The following is a 26,754-nucleotide window of genomic DNA, read 5'->3' as shown; positions in this document are numbered from 1 at the left end:
TTCTTTGTTTGAGCCCCAATTAAACATTACCTGTGGAAGTGTTTGCTTCATGCAAATAAAACACTATCTTATTTGTATAATACCTTACAATTTGCAGCGTTCACCTATCTTACTTTACTGGTCCTCACAAGGCAGCAATGGTTTTTTTTTTCTTGTCTGACAATGCTAACTCAACTAGCTAGTAGCAGGTATGGGCCTTAAACCACAATTTCTCAATGTGGATTTCAAGGGAACACTAAGCTTGACACATCTTGTAAAGATGTTTTATAGACAGTGAGTTTGAGAACTGTTTCTCACTTTTGGTGGTTCATCGTGCCCTTTGGCATATTAGTTTCCAAGATATTCAATAAGAAAGAGACTGTTTAATTAGAAATTGTTCAGCTTTTACCTACCTTGTCTAAGCATTGAGGCTATATTTTACAAATAAAATAAAACAAAACAAAAACCCAACTAATAAACAGGCTGTAGAAATATTGCTTCAGGGATGAGTGTGGGCCCACATCCCTCCACTGTGTTTTCAGGGGTAAGGAGGAGAGAGGAGAGGAAGGATGGGGAAGAGGCTTTCTTCGATAGACCATCAGAGTTGAAGCCCCTTAGATACACCTTTCCTTTCTTTGACTCTGGACAGTGCTGCCCAGAGAATTCACTCAATACCAGGCTGGGTTAGCCAAGACTTGATCTGGGGTAAGATCAGAGTAGGGTGTGTGGGTAGTGCATGGTGGGGAGATATGAGGCAGCAGCTCTGAGCCTTGGGAGAAGTGCACAGGGACACACTGCAGCCCTTTTAGTCACATCTACCCTTCCTGATGATGGGGACAGCACCTCATTATATCACCTGTGGAAGTAAGCTGAGTGAAAATAAGAAGCCACAGCACTTTCTGTTGTGGAAGTTTTGGTGTCTTTAAGTACCCCATTACGTTACGTAAACATGTTTTTGTTTTAATCCCAATTGTGGGATATGAGGCTACCTTAGTTTATCCATAGCTGTTAACTATAATTGCCTTGTGCAGGGGGTATGTCTTTGCCAGGTGATAACAGCCTCATGTGACTTGAACAGAAGCATGATCTTTGATGTCTGCGGATAATTCAATTCTGAGGACTCTGAGAGGGTATAAATATCAGAGTCCAGAGAGAGAAATGGATGATTTGAGAATCCGTTGGAAGAAGAAGAAGGCTGGTGGTTCATTTGCTGTTTATTAGTGCTGGACTTCTGGATGTCTTGACAACTGAGATTGATATTGCCTCAAAGAACTTGATGACCCTAACAAGACAGAAATAGTAAAGAGACCAATGCCCCCTTTCCCCACTAACCTTCTTTCTTTCCTACCTAGTGCTGGGGGCATTGGTGGAAAGGAGATAAAGGTATAAGAAGCCCCATTAAAATAGAGCTTTAAAATGTGCCTACACTTCCTGGCCATATGCCTTAGGTAAATGTACCAATCTTTCTAGGCTCCAGTTTCTTCATCCTCAAAATGGGGACAGCAGAACAATAGGTGATACAAAAACAGAGACAGGGAATTCAGGGGTAGAATTAAGCAGGAATGGGTCTAGGAGAATGAGTTGGGGAGAGTTAATTAAAACTAAGGATATATTTTAAAAAGCCATATGGAAACCCACTTATTTGTAAGCCAACTAAAAAACACAAGTTAAGATTGGCCATAGTGGCACACAGCTTTAATCCCAACATTTGAAAGGCAGAGGAAGGCCTTTAATTCCAGCATGCCTTTAATCCCAGGGCTCTTAAGTTCAAGGCCAGCCCCGTTGGTCTACAAAATGAGTCCCAGGACATCCAGGGGTACACAGAGAAACCATGTTTCAAAAACAGAAAAAACCAAATCAAACAAAAACAAACAAACAAAAAGACTATAAGTTAAAAAACAAACGGTATGGGAGAAATCTCAAATGTCTAGATAATGGTGCTCCAGAAAGCCAAGTGTTGATAACAGGATCCGTAGTGCCAGGTGGGAGGTGCTGCCTCATGAATTACTGTCTAGGGAGACCCCAGAGACCTTCAAACAATACAGGCTCTTGTCATTGCTTATTGTTGTCCATGAGAACTAGTTGATAAAACCCTATTGCTAAAGATATCACACACCTTGGTTGTAAGATATAAAATATATGGAAACCAAGCTTCCTCCCTGCTGGCTGGCTCCCATAGTCACTGGAAAAGAAAAAAACATCAAAGCTTTTACTCAGCTGTCAACTCTATCAACTACAATACCAATTTGCCAGGAAAGATGTACCCATGGGTACAATATTGGTATGTCTATTATGGGGTAACTAACTACTTTCTAATCAGATTCAAGGCTTGATCCACAAGAGGGAATACATACCTGATACTGTAAAATCAGCCAACACTACTTTGCTGAGGAGATCTTAATCCAAACGGTAAAGTTACTATTGTTACTTAAGTAACTTGTCATGGTATAGAATAATTTCTAAATAGTTATGTTCATAACAAAAGACAAATGCCACTCCCAGCCTTAATCAGAGAAGCTGCTCTTTGCAACGAATGGTGGTGAGTGAGAGATGTATGGCTGTTCAGGATGCTGAGAATAAGCAACAGTTGAGTGCTCAGCCTTAAACGAGACATAGACACCACCTACCTTCTCTGAAGCTTAGGGACCAACAAGGAAGAGGGTCTGGAAAGACACTAAGGGCGGGGAGATAGGAAGAAGAGATGTGAAGTGCTGTCTTCTGCGTACGGCATAGCCAGTGCAGCCATGATTTCACAGTATCTATGGCTGCCTGCAGTGGGTCTGCACAAGACTAAACCTAGCAACAGTCAATCATGGTTCAGGGAAGGACTTTCTAGGCCTTCCCCTTCCTAGGAGAACTGTTAGCTATTGTTGGATTTTGGGAGAAGAACAGTCACTATCTCCAACATGAACCCACTGAGGAGCCCACCAGACTCCCATGGTGAGTGTTAGACCCACGGTCATACAGATGATCCTGGCTAAACTTGGGGAATCTCAAAACAAAGCCAACATTAGACACAGGAATGTGGAAAAGGGATTTGAGGGGTGGAGCTGAGATTGAGGAGGACAGAGGATTAAAGTCGTCAGAATGCAGTTGATACAGTTCAGTAAAGTGAATAAGAGTTAAAGAAAAATAAGGATGGAGCTGGAATGATGGCTCAGCAATTAAGAGCTCTTTCTGTTCTTCTGAAGCAGTGGTTACTAACCTTCCTAGTGCTGTGGCCCTTTACTACAGTTCCTCACGTTCTGGTAACACCCCCTCCCCCCCCCCCCCGCCAATCATAGAATTGTTTTCATTGCTACTTCATAACTGTGATTTTGCTACTGTTATGAATCGTAATGTGAATGTCTGATATACAGAATATATTTGACCCACCAAAGGGCCCCAACCTAACTGTTGCTCTAGAGGACCCAAGCTCAATTCTGAGCGCTCACATAGAGGCTCTCTAGTGCCTCTCCGTCTGTTAACTCCAGTACCAGAGAGTCTCATGGCCTCTTCTGTCTGCCGCAGGCAGCAGGCACGTATGTGGTGTACAGATACACATGCAGGCAAAACACACATATGCATAAAATAAGACATCTAAAAAGTGGAGATGACACTTTTGTTGTGGTGGGTGATAACAGATACAAAGCATATACAAGTGGTGTTTTGATCTTACATCCTCATAGGTTTGCTCTGGTCCTTTCTCTTTCTTGAAGTTCCCTAGTTTTGCTGCAGCTTCTAGCTTTACCCACTGTTGTACCCCAAGAGAGCATCCTTCACACATCTTTCGGTCTCTCACCCCACCTTTCTCTGTCACTAGCCACTCATCTGTCCCTGAGTCTCAATTTCTGATGGAAGTTAGGAGCTCTGTTGGGCCCCCTTGGACCTCTAGGCTGTACCACTTTAGGATCCACAGGACAGTTTCTGATACCCAGTACCTGAAAACCTCACTGTTGGGGGGCTTTCTGTGTGTGTGTGTGTGTGTGTGTGTGTGTGTGTGTGTGTGTGTGTGTGGTACTCACACCAGTCAGGTACGCAGTGCTGGAAGTTAACCCTCTCACCTCAAGATGTATGAGGCCCAAACATCTAACCCATGTCTCTCAAGAGATAGTGTGTAAGTCTCCTTCTCCTTGGGTCTCCTGACTTTGAGCCACTACTCTATAGCTTGTCCCAGAGTTCCCATGAATCTAGGCTTTAGTTGGCCACAGTGGTAAGAGGCCTGATGATACCCTGTGTTGCCTCCATTCTCCCATGTCAATTTTTTTGGAGACAGTATTTCTCTGTGTAGCCTTGGCTGTTCTGGATTCACTTTGTAGATGAGGCTGGCCTGGAACCCACAGAGATCCACCTGCTTCTGCCTCCCGAGTGCTGGGATCAAAGGCGTGAGCCACCATGCCTGGCCTCCCATGTCCCTTTTTAAATGTCACTCTGGTACCCTTTTCTCCTGCAGATAAATAATCACACATTTGAATGTGCCTCTGGGATAACTGGGCAAAATGGGACTATTCCTCCACATCTCCCACTGCTCTGAGTACACAGTCAGCCCTGATAAATCCCCAGTTCAAATAGAAATGAACTTTCAAAACAGACCCAAGTGCAGCTCTCAGTGCAGTGAGAGGAGCTGGCTAGCCAGAGTGGCAGACTAAGGGGCACTGGATGGGAATCTTGTCCCTTTGTATGAATGACAGCATCCACTGCTACGTCCTCACCTCTGCACCCACAAAACCTGATTTGGGGCCATACCTTGCCAGGTGCAGAGGAGCCATGGCCTAGCATCTTTCCTCCACAAGAGAGGAGTGGCCTGTGCCATGTTTTGAGATCCTTTCATGAATAGCAGTTGAGATGTGTTACTCTTTACTGCTAAGAGTTGTGGTTATTCCTAGTCCATTTGACTCAGGGGCGGGGGACTGTTACATTGCTCTATTTATCCCACACTCGGTATGCAGTTACTGAAACTGTCACCGTGTCCTATATTCCATAGGCTATTATGTGTATTTCAAACCATTATATAAATGGACTTGATTTGGTACTTTTGAATGTCATTAAACTCCTCCCATACCAGTAACAACATCGTTTCCATGGAAACAAATATATTTCAGCCAGGAAGGCACAGGGAAGAAGCTGATAGAGTAGAGGGGGAAAACAGTACCCCATTGCTGCTTCCAGAGTGATGGACCGGGCGCTGTGCAATGACCACCCTGCGAAGGTGGTACAAGTGCTGTCAGATTTTATTGACTTCCCTTCAAAACAGTCCTGGGTAATTCATCTCAGCCCCAAACCTACTCATTCTGCCGCACAGCTCTAAAAACTTTATGGCACTACAGGTCATTAGGCACCTCATTTATTTCCACTCTTCTCTGCCTTCTCTAGAGGAGGAGGGGTCTGGGGCGTAGGTCTCAGGATTCAGCGAATTCAGTGTTGGAGTTTTGGGACTACTAGATGAGGGCAGAGAGGCTGAGAGGCCGAGAGGAGAGAGGGGGTCTCCTTAGGACACAGTGTAGGGGGAGACCCCTATACCTTGCCCATAACTGTTGCTTCCCAGGTCGCTCGATCCCTTCTTAGTGCAGTTGGAATGCCAGGATGAGGACTCTTGGAGACAGGTGTCCATGGCCTTGACAAGAGCGTGTATCTCATAGGGGCTGGAGAGATGGCTCAGTAGTTAAGAGCATTCACTGCTCTTCCAAAGGTCCTGAGTTCAATTCCCAGCACCCACATGACAGCTCAAAACTGTCTGATGCCCTCTTCTGGTATACAGATGTAAATGCAGACAAAGTACCTTATACATAAAATACATAAATAAATTGAAATAAAGTAAATTAAAAAAAGATCATATCTCTCATGCTTTAGAAGGATTCAAGCATTGGTTGCAACAGCCTCTTCAAGAAATGCAGCCAAGTGTCAAGTTCTCCAAGAGGCCACCTTGGATACATCTTGCATGGCTTTCAGCCAGAATGGAGTCTCCTTCTCTGTGGCTACATCTGATTATTCATACTTTGGTCAAGGCAGCTGTGACACTGTACTGCAATATTATGTGCTTTATAGCCTTGGAAGCAGGGACCGCCTTCGCAGGCCATGGGGCTGGCACTGTGCCATGCACAGGGAGGCACTGGGTGAATGGTGGTCAGTCCTATGTGCCCAGATCCACAGTGTTTGAGAAGCCTTTCCATCCAGGGGAACTTGGCAAGGATGTTGAACTATCAAAAGATGATGTGGACTACATCCCAGCTTATTCAACTGTGGGTCATGGCATCATTGGGGGTTGTCATAAGCTGTATGTGTAGGTTATAAGAAACTGGTATCAATGAAAGGTTTCTGGGCATGCAAAGACCAAAAAAAATTAATTTGAAATCAAACATGCCATGAATCAGGTGTTTGTGGCAGTACTCACCTGTGTCCCATCACCTAGATAAACTCACTGCAGCCTAGGTTCTGAACACACAGCATGTGCACTTTTCACTACATATGCTGTCATACCACACAGTGCCAACCAATGCTTCCTGAGTCACCTCAGCTCAGTTTTGAGGCTACCAAATGTTATAAATGGTGATTTTTTTTTTACTATGTATACAAAGTTTTTGCTCTCACAGAAACATACCACATAATTATGGAAGACAGACTTAAGTATTTTTCTACCATCATTCCTTAGCATGTAGGTATCAAAGCAGTGTGTCTGAATTTGAGTGTTTGATCTTAAAATTTGCTATTTAAATTGGTAATTTGAGTTTTATGAAAAAACAAAACAAAACAAAACATGAAATGAACTTTGGCTTGGGCTTAGGACAGAACTTCCAGCAATTTCCGAAGTGCACTAAATATGCTTCTGCCATGTCATATGATGTGCTTATGCAAAGCAGAATTCTCAGCACTGGCAATTTTAAGATCAAAATTCTGATCTGAAAACCATTGGACATGTTCCACACACACCCTGCAGCGGCAAATATTTAGTCATGATTTAATTCTTTATGTAAAAATAAACAAGAACACCCATCTCATTAGTGTACAAATTTGCCTTTGTTTTTAATAAGTGGTAAAATTATGTGTGTATCAAAGATGAAAAAATATTAATTCCTTTATGATTTATCATTAGTAAATGCTTAGTTTACATGCCTATGTACCTGGAGTCATATAAATGTTTGGTTTAAACATTTATATGTTTAGTTTAAACATTTATATTAAATTTTCTCCAACAGAAGGTGGGCAAGTGGAAAAAGTTTAAGGAGCCATCAGCTAGATAACCTTTGGCTCCCTTCTTAGCCCCACAAAGCTATGATGATTTGCTTCTAAGCCTGTTATGACTAGGGCTGGAATTGCATCCCGATTTCTCCAACTCCCAAGCTACAGTGTTTGACCTTTAGGCTTATGAGGTACAGTGCTAAATGAAATATTTAAACTGAAATGTGTATCAAAACAATTGGCATGAAGAATGGCTGCTCTTCCCAGGTGGATGGTGGCGTTTGTGGGGACAAAGCGCTTGTCCAGCTCATGATTTCTGAGCCTGGTGCAGGGCTGAGCGGTGGGGGTGAGGGTGGCCAGGTGTGACTTCTACATGTTCTCTCATGTCACTGTGAAGAACCCACTCCTTTTTCCCCAGAGGTTCTTGCAGCCTGTCTCTTACAAAGCATACCCTAACCCACCTAATTAGGCATTTCCCCCTGAATGGTCCACTCAATTATGTTGCCCCAGTCTTCACTGATGCTCAGATTTGAGTCCTGGGCTCTACGTTCCCCCTGGCTGTGTTATGCTGAGCAAGTCACATGCCTTTCTTGAGGCAGTTTCCTCTTTTCCAGGAGCATGCTTATGTTTCTTTTTACCCAGTCCCGCATCTTGGGGCCGGAGACATCTCCCATCTTTACTCTTCTGCCATTATCCATTCTGTGCAAACATTTGAGTTAGGATCTTGAGATATAACAGACCTAATGGAGCTTATTGACTGGGAGGGCAGGCAGCTATTAGTGAGGCAACTGGAATACGAACTTACATCTGTACACAAAGGTAAGAGTTCTGGAGGGCAGGGGTGTGGTCTAAAAAGGCACACACTGAGGAGAACAGGTCAGAGGAGGACTCAGTGGGGAATGATATTGGATCTTAGAGGATAAGCAAGAATTAGCATGCAAAGAGTAGGGAGATGCATATGTTGGGGAGAGAGAGAGAGAGAGAGAGAGAGAGAGAGAGAGAGAGAGAGAGAGAGAGACAGAGAGACAGAGAGAGAGAGAGAGAGAGACAGAGAGAGAGAGAGAGAGAGAGACAGAGAGAGAGAGAGAGAGAGAGAGAGAGAGAGAGAGAGAGAGAGAGAGAGAGAGAGAGATTCAGAAGATACCCAGAAGGTTAAATCCCCAGGATATGGTGAAACCAGGATGTGAAAGGAAAGGAAGGGGATGGTTATAAAGTAATTTGGCATGGTCTGCAGCCAAGGGAATTCTCTGACCTTCCATAAACAGGTCTTCTGTAGGAATGATGGAATAAGGAATAAGCCTGGGACAAAGCTCTAGAATCTTCCATCAGATTGTGGCAGGAGAATGGAAATAGCTGGTTTCTTGTTCCAAGATGCTGAGTGAATTAAATAACAATCATAAAGTGCTCTGGAAGCCTGAGTCTTGCCATAAATAATAAACAGGGACATTATACAAATAACCAGCTTTGTAGCCCCGGTGGAGGAAAACACATCATCAAGAAAAATGAATAAGAAAAAAATGCACCCCAAAGCGCCAACTAACAAAATGACAGTATTAGCCAATGTCTAGGGGACTATGGCAGGCACCTCAGGAGTACTCTCAGGAAAATGATTGCGTGCCCTCTTTATGATCGAAACTGGCCCCAAGGAGCCTTCTGGCCAGAGCTGTCCACACTAGCAGGGCTTGTCTTTCCTAGGTTCAGGGCTCTGGGCAGAGGTCCCAGGCTACCTACTTCTGTTTCCCCTTTGCATGGATGGAAATACAGTTAGTTTTCAGATTGGGTGGCATTGAAGCCAACCACGACTTCTATCTTCTCTACAAGGAGAGGTAGGAGAAAGAAACTCCCAAGGGCTTTTGGGGGCAGTTGGCAAACCCACTCAACTTAAAACAGACTCCTTTGGAGCATAATCACCAACACTATGGGATGGATGAGAAAGCATTGTGTGGGCGGTGGGTTGAAAGTCAGATTTGAGTTTGCATCACCACAATTTAGAGCATTTGCTAGTTAGTTTTTGTCAACTGGGCATGGACTACAGTCACCTGGGAAGGTGAAACTTCACATGAAGAGTTTCCCCGATCAGCTTGGCCTGTAGGCAAGGCTGTGGGGGATATTTTTGTGATTAATAATTGATATAGGGGGGCCCAGCTCACTGTGGGAAGTGGCATCCCTCATCACATGATGCTGGGGTTTTCTTATACATAGGAAGACAGACCAAGCAAGTCACAAAGAACAAGCTGTGAGCAGCACTCCTCTTTGCTTTCTGCTTCCAGTTTCCTTCCCTGTGTTCCAGCCCTGGCTTCCCTCAACTGTAAGTCAAATAAACCTTTTCCTCCCCAAGTTGTTTTTGTTCAACATTTTGTCACAGCACCAGAAAAACAAACCCATATAGAGCCTTACAGATGACCTTATCCAGATTATTCAACTTCGAGTTTGACAAGGTTGAATTCTAGATGCCCAGCGTCTTGCTGAGACAAGCTCCCACACTTGGCTCCATATACTTGCTCCAACTATGGGGGAAGCTATTTTTTTTTCTTACCATCTCTTTTAGGAGATAGTAGACCAGGGTTGTCTTATACTCATTAAAGAAAGAGCAGGCGCCTATATCATCACAAAGAACTTCATGTTCCCTGTAGAAGACTCTGAGCTCCCATCCTCTACGGCCCCATCGCCTGCATAGGGCTGAGAGGTGAGGACAAGAGCTATGGTGGACGTGCACTTGTCCATAGAACCAGAGCTGGCATGGTGGTGTTCCCAGGGTCTGCGAATGGACTTGGGACCAGGCATCTTGTTTCACTTTTCCTGGGTGCTCCAGGAGGTCAGAGTCTTCATTCAGCACAAGGCATCTGTGCTGATCACTGAGTAGCTTTTCTCGGTTCAGTGAGACAAAGCCAGGAGCCACTGCTGTTTTCCCGTCACCGAATATAGAGAAGCAGTCACACACTGCGGCTCTGAATGCCTTGGAAGTTTGCTGTTTGCCCATCTCTGCGGCTCAAGAGGCCATCTCTGTGCAGGAAAGCTATCTGTGCCGGCCCACCCACCCCAGTGTGGGGGCAGGGGCTGGATGGAAGGGATGCCAAGGTTTCCTTGTCTCCTCTTTCCTTTAAGAACACTCTTGTTTACCCTTCTCAAGATGGGCTTCACAGAACTTCCTGGTGCCTAAGGGACTTGTGATGCTTGGTTTAGATGTTTTACCTTTGGTACACCATGGGCAAGGACAGTCTCCCTGACCTTCCACTCCACCTGGGGCTTGAGAGGCCTCTAAACCTGTAACTCAGGTGCTGCTGAAGATGTGGAGAGAACCCTGATCAGGCACTTATCATGTAGCCCTGGCTGACCTGGAACTTGCTACATAAACCAGGCTGACCTAGAACTCACGGATATCCTCCAGCCACTGCCCTCCAATGTCCGGGGTTAAAGCATGGCCAGCCCAGAGATGCATTATATAAAATCCTCTGTTTCCTTCTCACGACCCAACTGATAGCTGCGGGTGGCTTTGGACATTCATCTATTGTGACTCACAGTCTCTATTAAACATTTACTTAGGTAGTTTGCCGTAAGTGACTCTCCCTATGTGTGAGTCATTGAGCTAAGTGCCTAGGATGTGAAGAGATGGATGTGAGGTCTTCCCTTTCCCACAGGTGGGGCCAACGGTACGCAAGTGGGAAGTTGATACATCACCACAAAGTGTGATACATACTGGGAAAGAGAGCAAGCTGGTTGGCCAGGTGGAGCATATGGTGAGGGAGGTGTGGGCAGAGCTCTTTGTGGAGAAGATGCTTCATGGGGACATGCCTTGTGATTTTTACCGTGAGCTCCTTGTGGGCAAGCACTACATCTTCTTCACTTTAACAGCTCCAGTACTTATAATGTAGCCTGACACTTATTATGAAAAACGGGTATCATTTTTATGGTATTCAATGAATGTTTGATGAATAAATAAACAGTTTCTTCCCAACAGTTCCTGTAAAGCACCGAGTTCTGAAGAAGACGAAGACAATGATATCGGACAACACTGACATTCTGTGCCCCGTCTGTCTGTACCCGCTCCATCCTTGTCTGCCCTTAGCTGATCTCTGCCTGTATCTCTACTGGATCGCCAGATTGTTGAGTCCAAACAGGAAAGAACCTGCCCCACACTCCACCACCAGCATTTACCAGACACCCTCCATTCCTGAGAATGCTACAGATTTTTCTCTGAGAGGCGATTAGGCACTCCCAAATAGAGCAGCTCTCTCATTGACTACCACATGCTTCCTTAAATGATCTTTGAATAGCATTTTCTTTTTATTGCTTTGTGTAGCTTAACAGCACCAATTGCGATTATTCTAACTTATGACAAGGCCCAGATCTATAAAGCTCTTGTTCATTCATTATTTTCCTCTTGCTCCTTCTCAAATGTCTGTTACTTTTTGGAATGTGGTGAGGAGGGGGTGGTGGTGGAATGAAAATAAAATAAAAGGAGATATGAAATTAACAGGGAAACAAATGAAACAGGGGATTGCTTCTCCCTAGGTGACAGACACTCTATTAAATGATGTTAAACAAAACAAATATGTTTTAATACAGCACAAGCAAGGCTTTTATATTTTATTCTGAAATGGAAATATAGCAATCACCACTTTATCTCTAATGGAAGAAGCAGCTAATTGTCTCAATAGCTCATGAATTCTGGCCACTTGGAGAAAAACAGTAATTATTATTATTATTTTTTACTGTTTTACCAGTTCTTTAAATCATACCAAGGTGTGTTGTCTGGCATGGGCCAGGGATTCTGTTACTTGATCGATGTCATGGCTGCTATTCCTGTTCAATTATTAATATGTAGGAGTTATAATTATTTTTAGTATTGCTATGAGATAATTATATACCATAAAACAGTCCCTGTGCTTGTGGATGGCTTTCTTATCTGCAAATGGGTTGGGCTTAAGAGCCTCTGAGTAGAACATGCCTCTCATTTGCTTCCTGAAACAAGCACATGAACTTTAGAAGAGGGAAAATGTGCTGTCTGGCACTTGGCAAACAAGGCTGTCTGGCCTGGAAGAAAATCTCTCTCCCCTCTTCCCATTGTGACGTGGACTTTTCCAGACCCAGAACTAACACACTGCATATGGCTTGTTCTACCCCACTGTCTTGGCCTCCTCTAGCCTGTCTCCATTTTGTTGGTTCAGACTTGTAACCCATCACACATCTTGGTCCAGCTTGCTCAGCACCCCTCCCTTCATTTTCTTTGTCACTTAGACACTCATGTCAGACACCCAGAGCTTCAAGATCCAAATGCAGGCCAGTTCCTGACTTTTTCTGCTTGCCCAATCCCTAGGAGCCTAGCCTCTGTTTCTGTAACGAGCATCTCTAGCAAGAGAACATGTCTATTCAGCACCATGGACAGAGTCATGCCGTCAGTTCCCACAAATTAGAAGTTACTGCCTACCTCTCCTGGGCTGCAGTGTTGAGAGTGGAGAAGGTGTGTGTGTGTGTGTGTGTGTGTGTGTGTGTGTGTGTGTGTGTGTGTGTGTGTCTGTGTGTGTGTCTGTGTGTGTGTGTGTGTGTGTGTGTGTGTGTGTGTGTGTGTGTGTGAGAGAGAGAGAGAGAGAGAGAGAGAGAGAGAGAGAGAGAGAGAGAGAGAGAGAGAGAGAGAGAGATATGGGCTTGCCACAAGGTATGCAGCCCCAACCCCTGGCTGTGATCAGCCATGGGGCTCCTACTGATGATAAGTGGCTTCTGGAAGCTGCTGCTTTCTTGAACAGGCAGGCAGTGAATGTAAGAGATAAGAACTTTCTGGATGTTCTTATGCTGATCTAACTTCTAGAAGACTGCCATCTTGATGGGTTCTGGTGGCAGGCCCATAGCTAGCCTCGGGTTCTGGCTTGGGTCATACACAGAGGCATGAGTGTCATGGATGGTGAGTTAGGAGGACAGTTGGCTGCTGAGCACGCAGAGAAGGCACTGGGCTGTGTATAGTGTAACTCACAGGCAGATGATGGGATGTTCAGCCTCCCTTTTTGTCTGGAGTGGGAAAGAGGCTACAGGAACTATGAGCCCTGATGCGGGGAGAGCTCATGGCAAGCTGGGCTGGTGGTAAGAAGCCAAGACTTCATTTGCTTGACTTTAATGAATAAATGGCATCCCCAGCCATTGTTTATCTGCTTTTGAACCCTGACAAACAGTTTGTGGCATCTGATGAAGAGGGTTATTAGCTGCATGGAGACAGATGGCTGGGGATGGAGAGGATTGGCTCTTTATTACAGCAGACCCATAAGTGACAGTGATTTTCTCACATCCCAGTCCTCACGTCAAAGTCAATACATTCCGCCAAGCCCTCTGGGATATAGGTGAACCTCAGAAAAGGCCCAGTGTTTGAGGAAGGCAGAACCACCTCTGAGTGGGAGACAGAATTCAATCTGTGGAGTTATCTGTGGAGTTGGAAAGTAGGCAGACCTCTAAGGACAAGCTCTTGGAGTATAATACTGCCTTATTCTGTATGATTCTCCTGAGCACTCTGTACAGTGCTGTCAATTCAAGAAGTAGAAATGATTCAAGAGAAGGAGGGAGAACTTTGGATTAAAAAGATAATGGAATCCCAGTGCTCAGGAGGCAGAGGCAGAGAGGATCACTGTGAGTTCAAGGCCGCCCTGGTGTACAAATGGAGTCCAGGACAGCCAAGGCTACCCAGAGAAACCCTGTCTTAAAAACCCAAACCAAACCCAAACCAAACCAAACCAAACCAACCAACCAAAAAAGATAATAGAAGCAGATTTTACTGGGTTGGGTGAGTGGGTAGAAAACAAAGGTATGGAAGAAAGAAAAAGAGAAGTAAGGGACACGTTGGGAGGAAGAGAACATAGCAAAAGAAAAACACTGATTCATCACCCTGTGCTTTGGCACTAGCTGTTCTCCCTTGTGTAAATAGCACCATGAAGATCAAGCTGAGCCTCCACTCTCCTTCCTGAGCTGATTTGTGTTCCTCACCCAGGTTCCTCTGCACCACCATTGTAGGCATGCCTTCCCCTCATTGTATTACCCCTGAGGGGCGGGGAGGGTCTCACCTTCATTCATTCTCCGAAACTTGTCCTTGGCCATGTAGCCCAGCACCAGACAGCATCCTCTCTTCTGGAGGCCAAGCTCTGGAAGGAAAGCATAGGTTGGGTGAGTTGGGAATGGGTCCGGAAGTGAGGAGACTCCTTAGCACCTGGGCTGTAGATAAGCAGGGCTGCTTATTTAGAAAGTTTCTCTACAGCACGTATATCCCAGGCATAACGTAACTTAAAGGTTCTTGCTAGGTTCTCTCAGCATCTTGTGAGACATAGGGCATTGTGCTTTTCATTTTCTACCACCCTCATTTACAGATATATGAAGTAAGCAGCCTTCGCCAGTGTTGGAGTCAGGATTTGAAAGGTAGGCTGCAGAATACAATTCTCATAACTGTTGCTCTAGGCTCTAGGGGCTTTTTATAGTTAAGTATTTGAGGACCATGCTCAGGTCACTTTGAGACCGTGGCTAGACTTAGCTAAACAAAAACACCTGTTAGTGTCCAGAGTGGGACAGCACGATCAGACACAGTGGGCGACCTGAGAAAAATAGTGAGAATGGACAGAGATGGAAAGGCAGGATGTGCGCCACCTTCTGGAAGGGTGGGATCCTGCAGGTGTTGATTCTTGTGTATCCCTGGTCAGCAGCAGCATCTAGGACTTGAGGGGTGTAGACTCGGAGCACAGGGGCCCACAAAGACTCCTGGCACGCCGACTTCCCCAGAAGAACAAAACAGAAAAGCAACTCTGGGTAGCAGAACATTTTATGGAGCAGCTTCTATGGTGTGTGAGTGCTGGCCTTGAGTATATCTCCCTCACTAGAAAGTAAGCTACCTGTTCTGGTATTTGGCTTTTAGTCCTGATTTGTCTTGGGCACTTCATGTGTTCTGAAACAACTTGACATTGACCTTAATTCTTAGGTCCCACAGCAATGCTTTGTGGCAGCAGATGGGCTGTTGCTGTTTGTTTGACACAGATTGGGGAATGGAGGCTCAACTATGTTGACGGACTTGACTGCCTTTGATACCTTTGACTTCTCATTTCTACTTGTTTGTTAAGAAACCATAAAAAATGTGATAGCTGCCCTAAGCTGGGCAAATGGGTACATAATAGTGTTCTAGAGGGCATATGACTACAGCTAGCCCCTACAGACTCTACAGCCAGGGTTTATGCTGCCTGGCTGCTTCCACCCTGGGTTCTCAGAGAAGGAGTCTCCTACTGAGTGGCATCACATCTGTCTATAACATGGATGTGCCCTTGGCCCTCCACCCGCAGGTGTCTTGGCTACCAGAGAATAGATGAGGTGGGATGGTACCTCCTCCTGCCTCTGCTCAGGATGTTCTGCATCCATTTGCTGCTGCTCAGGTCTAGCCTCCGAGGACAGAGGGATGAAAAGAAAGGCAGGGCCCTCGAGAACAGATAAGTCAAGCTTAGGGGCTCATGCCCTAGGGAAAAAACAAAGCTTAGCAGGATGCTGTAGCCTAGGGAGGTCATCAGCTTTGATCCCCTGATTTCTTTTAAAGGGATTTATTGACTATCAGTGAAGAGCAGAGAGGCAGATCTGAGAGTCCTGTTTCCAAAGGCCCCACTTCCCTTCCTTCCCCTGCACGCTTGCTCACTCATCTGAAGGCGCAGCCAAACCGCCCTCACTTCAAACAGCTTCACATCTCAGGCACCCAAATTGACATGTTAAGTTCTCCCAGCCGAGGCCTTGGCCCTTTCTTCAGGGGCTCCTGTACTGTCGAGGGCCGTGTGGATCAAAGCCCCTTTGATGTTTACTTACTATATTTGTGGATTCCTTCTAATAGCCACCTCCAAAAGGCAGAAACGCAGCATGCAGAGAAGGGGCCAGTGGAAGTACAGGCTGTGCGGAGGCTCCTGGCTTCAGCCAACAATAGCTTTTTGCCTGAGCTTGCATCTAAAGTCCAGGTGTTGACAATAGGAAGAGAGCCTGGCCATTAGAATGATGGGTGCATTGTTCATCACCAGAATAAATGCTGAAGGTTCCTATTATATTTACCACTGACTCAGGCCCACCAAAAGCACACCAGTGGTGGCTTCTAATGAGAAAGGGAGCCTGGGATACTAGACTGAGCCTAGGAGGGACTCTAAGGAAGCATTGAGGTAGGAGGGCAGAAGATGCTGGAAGGATTTGGTCACTGTTTCCTCTGTCTTCTGGGCGGGTCCCCACACTTTCAGGTGAATGTAAGGGAAGCAGATCTAAAGAAGAGCGCATGAGTGACCTGTGACATCTGATTGTCCACAGAGTTTGTCTCTACAACTCAACCTAGCTTATTTTATGTGTCACATACCAGGATACCTCCCAAGGGAGTGGCGGAGAGAGGCTTGGGACTCATATAGTTATTATAAGCAAGAGTCTCCTTGACTATATTTGATTTTTGTAAATGAGCAAGGAAAGAATTTTTTTTAAAGCTCTGATTAATAAAAGAAATTGAGGACGAGGTAATTTCTCAATGTATTTGGCTCATTTAATTTGACACGTGTGGGTTAGTCTTAATTATTTAGGCGGCTACATTACAAGGCGCTAATAAGCACAGTGCAGAAATTTATTAAGTGAGAGGGCTTTCTGGCTGCATCACTGCCGAGAAGTGGGGAGAAGCCACTGGGAGCCTTTAGAGAGTAAGTGAGCTGGAGGACTGGTCGCATGAGGATTAGCTAGCTTGTCATGTGCAAAAATTGGGTATGCTCTTTGGAGAGATTTGTGTAGCTAAATCAGAAGTCACCAAATCCACACGTGGAAGCCCACAGCAGCAGGGACAGAAATGAAGGTGGGTGCCCTTCTGAGACAAAGAGCCTTGTCAGAGGTACTGGCTATACACAGACCAAGGCAGAAGCAGGAAGTAATCTTGGAGGTTGGGGAAACATTCATCAAGTCAAAAGAACAAAACTACCAGGGGAGAAATGGTACAGCTTGGCAGAGAGAGCAGGAGTCTTTCTCCCTGAGTCAGTGTGGCCACCAGCCCACCCCCTCTCTTACCTCTGAGATGGACAGTAGACTGAAGACACAGATGTCAGTTTTGGACCTCAAGATAAGGGGTCTTCTTCAAGTGGGCTGCTATGTTTGGCTTTATCAGTGGCAGAATCACCTGGATTCTCCAAAGGCTTTATTGAATATGATTGAATGGAGCCTTGGCTTAAAGTAGACTGTTCGTAGCCAAGTTAGAAGTCATTTGCAGTTGGGTAGTAAGAGGGGGACAAAGGCTTAATCAGAGCTGTGTGCAAAGAATCAGGTTTCAGAACAGCAATGTTCCTTAGGAAGAAGGGATGCTTGGCACCCTGGGAACTCTGGGGCTCTGGATTCTGAGCAACAGAAGGACCAGAGTGTCCTTTTCCAGTCCTGAGCCCCTACTACCAGGCTCAGTGCGTAGCACGGAGCAAGAGGGATGCTGACTTAAAGAAAGGGCAGACTCAAAAATGTTAGTGGTGGGGCGAGCAGTTCTCCCCAACCCAGATCAGAACGAAGATAGATGGGCTGAGATGGAGCAGGATGCATTTAGGTTAGGTTGGGATGCGCGTGGAGTGAATGAAACTTGTAATTCATCCAAACAGCGAACTGTTCCACAAGTAGGGAACACTGTGGGATGTTCTCCAGGGGGGAATAAAAAAAGATAGCTTTATAAATGGAGTGGGTTTCTTCAGCTCACAGGCTGTGGGTGGGGCTTTCTAGCCTCTGGATCCCTTTATTCTCGCTTCTCCTAATGACTCGGTGATGCTGCATTCCGTTTGTGGCGCACTTATTTTTTTTCACAATGCTGTCATATTTACTATCTCATTAGATGCTCACAGTAGCTTGGCGAAGTAAGAAAGGCAGAAAATATTTCCTCCATTTTGGATTTAGAAACCAAGGCTTAGAGAACTAAAATGACACTTCAAGGCCAAAGACCTAGCTCTTTCTGGGTCTCCCCCTAGAACTCAGAGCTGGTTTCAGGCTTAGTTCTTATGGATACCAGGACTGTAGGTGCTGCAAGTCAAAACAGACCAGGGAATATCAGAGACCAGAGGTCAGCGCTAGGACTGCTTTGCAGGATGAGTTGGGTATACCGTCTCCTATTCATGTGTTGTAGTCCTATTCCACTCCGCCCCTGCCAAATTCCTCATTCCTATATGTAATCTTATGTGGAGACTGGGACTTTGCAGGGGTAGTCAGGTTAAAATGAAGTCATAAGGATTAGGCTTAGTCCATATCACAGGTGTACTTATAAAAGCGGAAGTTGAAGGAAACATACAAGATAGATAGATAGATAGATAGATAAACACAAAGATGGCCATTTTTAAGGCAGAGGGAGAGAGATCTTCAATGTCTTCCTCTTATAAGTAGCCTTCAGAAGGACTCACCGACATCTTGACCTTGTACTTTCAGCCTTGCAATCCCAAGGGAATGCATTTGTTTCAGTGTTGCTCACCCACTGTGTGATAACTTGTTACAGTAGCTCTAGCTAACTCAGACAGACAGGAAAGGGAGGAGCTGGCTTTCCAGTGAGACTTGGCTATTTCCAGTGTCTGTGATTCTTTTCACAACCCCCCCCCCCTTTGTTTGGCCACAGAGCTACTCTTAGAGAAGAGTGTCACATGACTATTCACTGGGTCCCAGCTGATGGGAGAGCATTGATGGAGGGGGGGGCTGCAACCAAACGATAGGGTTGGTGGGCACAAAACCCAATGGCTGCTGTGTGTCCACATGGCCAGCGACATTCATAGGCAGTCTGGGATGTTGTGAGAGTTTTGCTTTCCATTTGTTACCCTAGAGACTAAAGAGCTCTCAAGTAATGCAAGCTAAGACAGGGGACAATGGTGGACAGGAACCAGCTCCTGCCCCTCCCATTTCCAAGGTTGTGCAGAGTATGAGGGGATGGCTGTTTGGAGCAGGACTTCTTATTCTCTTCCCAGCCTACCTCCTCATGTTAGCTGGGGTGATATGGTGATAACATTTTCCACTTGTGGGCTACTTAGTTTTTGACCATGCTGCCATATTCTCACTCAGTTGCCAAAGACTAACCTTTCCAAACACTTACGTGCTCTTGGTAGGGATATAAATGGAACAGCAATTTAGGGAAATCAGGGTGGAGGCTCCTACATTTTCTAATAGTAAAAATACCAGATTTTCCTGTTTTACCATATTTGGGTTTGTAGTCAAAGGAATCTAAGTCAGCAGACCACAGCGATATCTGCACACCAATAGCCAAGACAAAGAATCATCTGAGGTGGTCACCAAAGGTGACTAGATTGAGAACATGTATTGCATATACACAATGGAATTTTATTCAGCCATGAAGAAGATTGACATCATGTCACTTGTGGGAAAAATCAGTTGAGCTGGTTGGTAAGCATTACTTTAAGTGAAATAAGCTAGACTCAGGCAGACAAATATCACATGTTTTCTCATGTGTGTGAAAGTAGCAAGGGGATTATTTTGGAAGAGGAATGACCAGAAGACGGAAGTGACCTATGGAGGGAGGATGCAGAAGAGGATAATGATGCTCTGATCAAGGTACATTATATATGTTCGCGCAAACGGTAGAGTGAAACCCATTACCTTGTACAATTAATATAGTCTAGTAAAAAAAAATCGAAAACAAGAGATTAACACTTTTCCTCCTGAAACTGTTTGACTCCAGCATGTTTGTACAAGCTACTAAACAGGAAGTGGAGCGGCTGTGAAGATTTCAGGAGCAGAGGGAAGATGAGCGAGGAGAAGCAGGTGGAGGTCAGATCCTGGGGCAGCAGAGGAGTCTACACCTTTTCCTTCAGGGAACCCTTAGAACCGCTAAGCTGGAGAAAGGAGGCCGCCGCGCACTCACTAAAGAGGACTTTAACCCAGCCTACATGATACACAGCAGAGATAAGCCCCGGGAAGAGTGAGAGCAGCTCCGAGAGTCCCCCGTGCTCCAGGTGAGAGATGGCGCGTTCCCATCTGCTGCTCCTTCTTGCTCTCTGAATACAGCAGCGATCTGGAAACAGGAAGAAGGACACAGAGGCTTCTCAGGGGGCACACACAGAGCCCACAGATCCTTGCCATCTCAACACAGAGAGCAGCGGAATGGCTGAAAATAGCTCGAATTCCCCAGATGGTGCCTTGGACCATATGGAGGAAACGCCAGCTGGCCCTGGTTGGAGTTGCTGGGAGGTCCTGACGCTTCCGAATGAGCCGAGCTGGCTGATACTGCGATGCGGCTCTCGGCAGTGAAGCACACCACGGGCTCCTCTGAGCTTCAGCTTCCTTTTTCCATCTATAAATTACGGCTCCTGAGATCTCCCTTGCATGGCTTATATGAAAGGCCAGAAAGCCAACATAAGGTAAAAGGAGCTGAGACTAAAGTACCCAAAAAGCATGAGTCCGGTGAGGCAAATATCAGAGTCGGGTCTGGAGGTCAAGTACCCTTCTTGCAGGTGTGAAAATGGAAACGCGAGAGGGAAGGACCTCACCAAGTCCATGTGGTGAACTATCAGGTCAGCATGGTAGCTACAAGTCAAACAAAATGGAAAAGTTGAAGGGGGTTAGAAAGACGCCATCACAAGAGAGACTTAGGACCCAGAAGTCCTGGAAACAAGGAAAAATATTGAGTATGAGGTTCTTGGACACAACTTTGGACCTAAAGGACTTTATAGCTCAAGGAAGGAGGCAGAGATGGCCACATTGTCTTTCACTGCAAAGATCAAAGTATCCTTATGTCTATATCAGATTTTCAGTGGTTACAAAGAGAGCTGAGTTACAGGGCAGTGAGGTACACTGTGGGCATCAAGTTTCCAAATGAAAAATACCCAGGTAATAATTTGAGCAGAGGTTTTAGTCTGAAGAAATACTTTTTGTTTTGTTTTGTTTTTCGAGACAGGCTTTCTCCATGTAGCCCTGGCTGTCTTGGAACTCTCTTTGTAGACCAGGCTGGCCTCGAACTCACAGAGATCCGCCTGCCTCTGCCTCCAAGGTGCTGGGATTAAAGGCGTGCGCCACCACACCTGGCAAGAAATAAACTTTTAATCAATTATATTCAGCTTAGAGGGTGAAAGTCTTGTGGAGAAAAAATACAACCCTCCATAGACAGTACATATTTTTAAAAATCGATGGAGGTAATATCCACTCCACAGACATTCAGAGAGTACCACACACAAAGCATGCTTCCTACCCCAGCAAAAATAATTATCCAGTTGGTTTCCATAGGTGTATATGGGTTGAGCATCCTTTATCCAAATGCCTGGGGCCAGAAGTGCTTCCGATTTTGTAATTTCTGGCTTAGAGAACATTTGCGTAGATGTTACTTATTTGAATATTCCTAATACGGAGCCCCAAAACCTGAAAAGGTTTGACATTCTAAGCATTTTGGAGAGGAATTTTCAGATGTTGGAGCATTTTCCGCGTTGGATTTGGGGAGTCTAATGTTCCTGCCGGACTTGTGAAAAGTGCGTGAAAATGAAAGACAAATAAATGCTCAGTAAGGCGGTGTCATGAGGTGACATCAGGTCACTTCTGCTTGAGTGGAAGGAAGAATAGAGAGATGAGGGCTGGGAGATGGCCGCAGGTCCTCTGGTAAAAAGTCCTGAAGCTGGAACTCGCCCTGGGGCTGTCTTAAGTTATGTCTGCCCAGTGGCCTCTCACAGGCGACTACCATCTATAGTCACCAATAGCTGTTCTGTCCCTGGATGCCTCGCCAACTGTGGGACTGCAGCAGGCCTTGTGTTTGGAAAGTTTGCACCTTCATTCTGCTAACCTCCAGCTTCCCGCCTCACTTCTACCTGGTGCTATTTTCAGTATAATTACTCACATCACATGCAATTAAGATACCCATAAATCAGCAAAGTTCCCTGTTTTCTGATCAAGCCCTATAATAAAGAGACCCGAGGAGAAGATTAAGAAAGGTTTGTTCATATTGACTAGTTGCCTGGCCCTAGCCCTCTAGGACACATAATAAATGTTTAATAGGCCAATAATACCTGTTTCATAATTTTTGAGTCTCACTGCTTGCTAATCTAAGTTTATTAAAGAACCATAAACTTTACATTGTTGTAAAGACATAATTGTTATTTCATAGCTAATTTAATATGGGTTAATTATATTAGAACCAAGTTTTCCCCCATTCATATTAAGTATCAATTAGTTGTTTTAAACTATTGATTTGTATTTAATTAACTACGCTATTACATACCAATTAAATTATTATAAGAGAAACTTGAAACAGCTGTGGTCTTACATTGAGTTTTTAAAAATAGTGGATCACATAAAAATCTTGTGCTGAGCTCCTGACTCGTAGGAAGAGTCAACGCTCATTTGTGGTAATTCCAAGGGAGCCCTGAGTCTACCAGCCCAGCCTCACTTGCTTCTGCAGGTATCATGGCTTCCTCAGAACCTGCTGATCAAAACCTTGCAGCTTCATACAGGATAACAGTCACTGACAGTGATGGCCTTCACTTGCTCCTGCCCTCCTAAGCCTGCCTAGCTGTGCCATGGCTAGCTGGCACAGCCACATCCACAGTGTGGCTGAGGCAGACAGTGTTATTAACAGCTCCTCACCACCAGCTGTGGGTCTAGAATAGTCTGTTCTGCTATTGGCCCCACATCCCATGTGCTCAGAGGAAATCTGAGTGACCATGTGGTCACCAGTCCTTTGGCTCCTCCAAATCTCTACCCTGCTGGCCTAGGCTTATGAATCTCAGGGAGGAAAAAAGCCAGCCAACAATGACAGCAGTTGGCATGGGACTTCACATCTTGTTTTAAAAGTATTTTTTAAATTTATAATCACAATAATAATTTGTGTGTGTGTGTGTGTGTGTGTGTGTGTGTGTGTGTGTGTGTGTATGTGTGACTATGCACATGGAGGTTAGAGGACAATTTCTAGGTGGCAGTTTTGTCCTACTGAGGCTTCCAAGAATTAAACTCAGCCCTTCATACAGTAAGTGTGTTTACTTGCTAAACCTTCTCATCAGTCCTCTTATCTTGCTTTGTTTTTGCACATCATAGAAAGAGGCATTGTTATGCCTCTTGTTACTTATAAAGAACACCCTCTTCCCCTGTCCCACCATGCTGGGGATTGAACATCCAGGGCTTTGCACATCCAGGGCAAAACTCTTCCACTGAGCTATAGCTCCAGCCCAGAAACTGACATTTTAGAGAGGCAAGGAATTTACCCACAGCCGTGCTGCTGCTGCTGAGCCGAGAGACTTGGCATGGTGTTGTCTGGCTGACCTCACTCTGAGCATGCTGCGCAGCACTCCAGGCTCTTCTCTGCTAGACACAGCTGCCTGCTGAGTCTCAGTTTTAGCCCTATGGGCTGGCTCTCTGTGACCATGCCTGGCTTTTTTTCCCCTTCTTCTCTGGCAGGGCTGTATAGCTCCTGTCCGGCACTGCCTGGGGTCCTTCTGTCAACTGCCTGCATTCCAGCAGAGGTGCCATCTGACTCTGAATGTGTCTCCTTTGCAGTGCTTTTCCATCAGTAAAGACTGTGGGCAGGGAATGTCCACCATAACCCTCTATACACTGGAATGAGGACATTAGTCCTTGGGTTCTGGACACAGTCAAGCCTTGTCTATTTTTGTGGTGACCAATCCCACTTTCATTTGCCACTGTAATCAAAGTTGCCTGGTGTAAACTGGCTGCAGTTCATTATTTTTTTGGGCTGTTTTGTATGCACGTGTCTGTGCCAATCCTCAGAAACTCTATATGATATTTCTATCTGATGGAAGAGGAAAGTGGGGAATCCAAAGGGCTAAGTATTAATGACCCCCTCATGACCAGGAAGCCAGTAGGTGTTGTGGTCAGATAAACCAAATCATAATCTTCATTTTGTGGGATTCTGGTAGAATTTCTGTGGGAGGCATTTAATAGTGTTGGTTGAGAAATTTTGTGGGCAATGTTTTTTTATTATTATTATTTTATTTTTATCACAGATACAAGGATTCCTCAGCTCGTCTCTCACTCAGGATTTCTAGTCCCAGTGAGTCTTCTGCTTTGTGGGGAACCTAACAGAGACACATGAAAGCCACTCCAGCCCCTCTCCCCTGGCTTGTTAGCAGTTCATCTAACCTGTAAGGAACAGGTGCTGTCGAGGGCCCCATGCCTAGAAGGCTTTTATACTCTTCCTATGAGAAAGTCACAGACTTTGAATGGGGCCAGATGCGTGCCAGCTGTATGTCCTGCCCCCTGGGGAGTCTCAGCCCAGTATATCCTGTCAATCACAGATGGGAGGCCAGGCAGAAAGAGACATCTTCTGTTTTTCTTTATTTCTAATATGACCAACCGTTTTCAAAAAGCTAAGCATGCGGGTGGTCCGTAGCTCTGTGAAGTCTCACCTCACTTCTACATGTCCCTGTGGCCACCTCACCATTCTGGGCCCCTTTACACTACCCACAGGTCTTTCATGGGCCAGATCTATGGAAAGGCAGAGGCCCCTGGAGATGCTCAAAGACAAGCTTGGTTTGTGGATTTAACTTCATACAGATTAGTGAAGATATGATGAACATTATTATTATATCATCAGAGCATTAGCTCTGATGAACAGGCGGGGTTCCAGGAAACTGATTAGTGCTCCTGAACTTGCATTTGGGGAATGGAGGACCCAGAATTAATCCCAGACCTGCTTGGTTCTAGAGCGCAGGCCCAGGCCCTTCTCCTGGGATGTAGTGTGAGATTGAACACATTGCCTTGAGGACCAGCCTAACCCTGGGGGAGAAGGGACCAACAGGGTGCTGGCTTATGGTTATAGACGTTACAGCTTGGAGACGGGGCGCACAGAGCAGCATTTGGTGGAGTTCAGGGCCAGGGGAAGAAAATGTAGCTTCTGGGGGAGGGGATAGGCAGTGAATAGGGATGCAGGAGGCATGACAGCACCTACGCTTCTGCTGAGGGTGGGCTAGCAACAGGGGCATGCCTGTGGCTTGGTGATGCGCTTACAAACCACTTTATCACCTATATATGGTCCAAATAAAACTCAACCACAGAGGACTGAGAAGGGGCCCTAAGAACTTATCATTGGAACTTGGCAAGGACAGCCAGACTTTGCCCTCACAGCCCCTATGTGCCACCAAACATGGGGGCGGAGAGAGGGAAGGAGAAAAAAGGTAGAAGAAAAACTGCCCTACTGGTTGTAGAGTGTCAGCCTTTAGGGACCTTATGGCAGACTAGGCTCCTGTGGGCTAGGGGGCTTACCTTTTACTTTTCTTCGGAAAAGCAATACAGAGGGCGATGATGCCAGTAACGACCCAGGAAGAGCTGCTGCATTGTGGGGGTGGGTCTTGTCTACCCACACTGCCCACCTCGGCTGGGGGAAAGCAGGGTGTGTGTTCCCATCCTCCTCCACCCACTGGCCCTTCCTGTCGTCCAGGGCATCTGTATCTGAGCCACCTCACCAGGAGTAGAGGTCCCCAGCTTAGAGAGACTCAGCCTCTAGGGCTGAGGCAGCTGCCGCCGCCCACCCCCCTACCCCCCACGCCATGCTTACCCGGCTAGGAAGGCAGTTAGTGGCAGGTTAGAATGCATCAAGGAACAGTCAGGGCTCCCTGCTGCCCTGCCATGGCTGAAAGCCTCCCTGAGCCCTGCACACTCCATTACGATTCTGTATCTTATAATTAAATTGAATCTGCCAGTTACCGCTCAGCACGGCAGCAATTCAAGCTCATTGGAGGCTTTCTTTGTTTATTTCTCCTTATTTATTTATTTAGTAATTATTTATCCAGCTACCCATGTAGGTGTATGGAGGCTTTAGCTCAATATTTCTTTTGCCTTCTCAAATAAACAACAACAACAAAAATCTCTCAAATGTAGATTCCTCTGATAGCATCTCATGGCTGCAGTAGGCCTGGAGGGCAGAGGGCTGCACTGGGACAAGGTTAGAGTGAAGGTCATAGGGGAAGCTTTGTTGCCAGGCAAGGTTTGGATTCTGATCTGATGCTACCAGCTTCATTCTGGTCACTGATGACATGTCAATTCTAGAAAGTTCTGTGAAAAGCTCTTGGAGGCCCAGCCAAGGAGCTACCTCTTGGATGATTAGAATACACATCAGAGAATATGGAAACCAGGCTGTGACTAGAAATGATTAGGCGCTAACACATGGGTGGGGCCTTGCAGTGGAAGATGTGTTTAGTGTGTGTTTCCCTTCAACCTGCACACCTCCTGGGAATGATCACTGAAGTCAGGGAGGCTCAACATCCTACCCAAAGTCTTTCCACTGCTAACAGGACAATTGTGACTTGAACACCCGGCTCAGGGTGAAAATAAACCCCCTCCATTTTCCTCAGAGCTCCAGATACTAGCTAGAGGTCTAGCCTCAAAACCCATTGCTTCTTTTCCCTCTTTAACGCTAGCCTTTCAACCAAGGAGGTTGAGGAGATCCTGATAGTTTTGATTAAGAACTCGCCTTCAAACAGATCCAGGGGGGTGATGCAAAACAGCCAGACACCACTTAAAAGGAACGTGAAAGTTTACTTCCTACAGGGCTGAATCAGCAGGAGGCTGATTGTGAAGGGCACACCAGGGGCTACACAAGCCATGCATTGCAATAACCAGGTCCCTGAGAAATGGTCCATTTAGAGGCTATACTGCCTAGCATCCCCACTGGGGCAGAAGATGAGGGAGGTTCAGTGTGTGTGT

General features: G+C 45.7%; 1 protein-coding gene across 4 annotated transcripts in view; it reads right to left on the bottom strand.

Annotated features, from left to right (window-relative positions):
• Positions 1 to 26,754, bottom strand: part of KIRREL3 (kirre like nephrin family adhesion molecule 3) — a 554,929-nt gene that overhangs the window by 113,674 nt on the left and 414,501 nt on the right. For all 4 annotated transcript variants that reach the window (XM_084784204.1, XM_084784206.1, XM_084784205.1 and 1 more), the window contains one exon: positions 14,178 to 14,255. In XM_084784204.1, the coding sequence (XP_084640330.1) occupies positions 14,178 to 14,255 (78 nt within the window). The remainder of the gene's footprint in view (positions 1 to 14,177; positions 14,256 to 26,754) is intronic.

This window comes from Acomys minous (assembly GCF_964271855.1).
Source record: "Acomys minous genome assembly, chromosome: 5".
Taxonomy (NCBI): domain Eukaryota; kingdom Metazoa; phylum Chordata; class Mammalia; order Rodentia; family Muridae; genus Acomys; species Acomys minous.
This window is presented reverse-complemented; position numbering and strand designations above follow the sequence as displayed.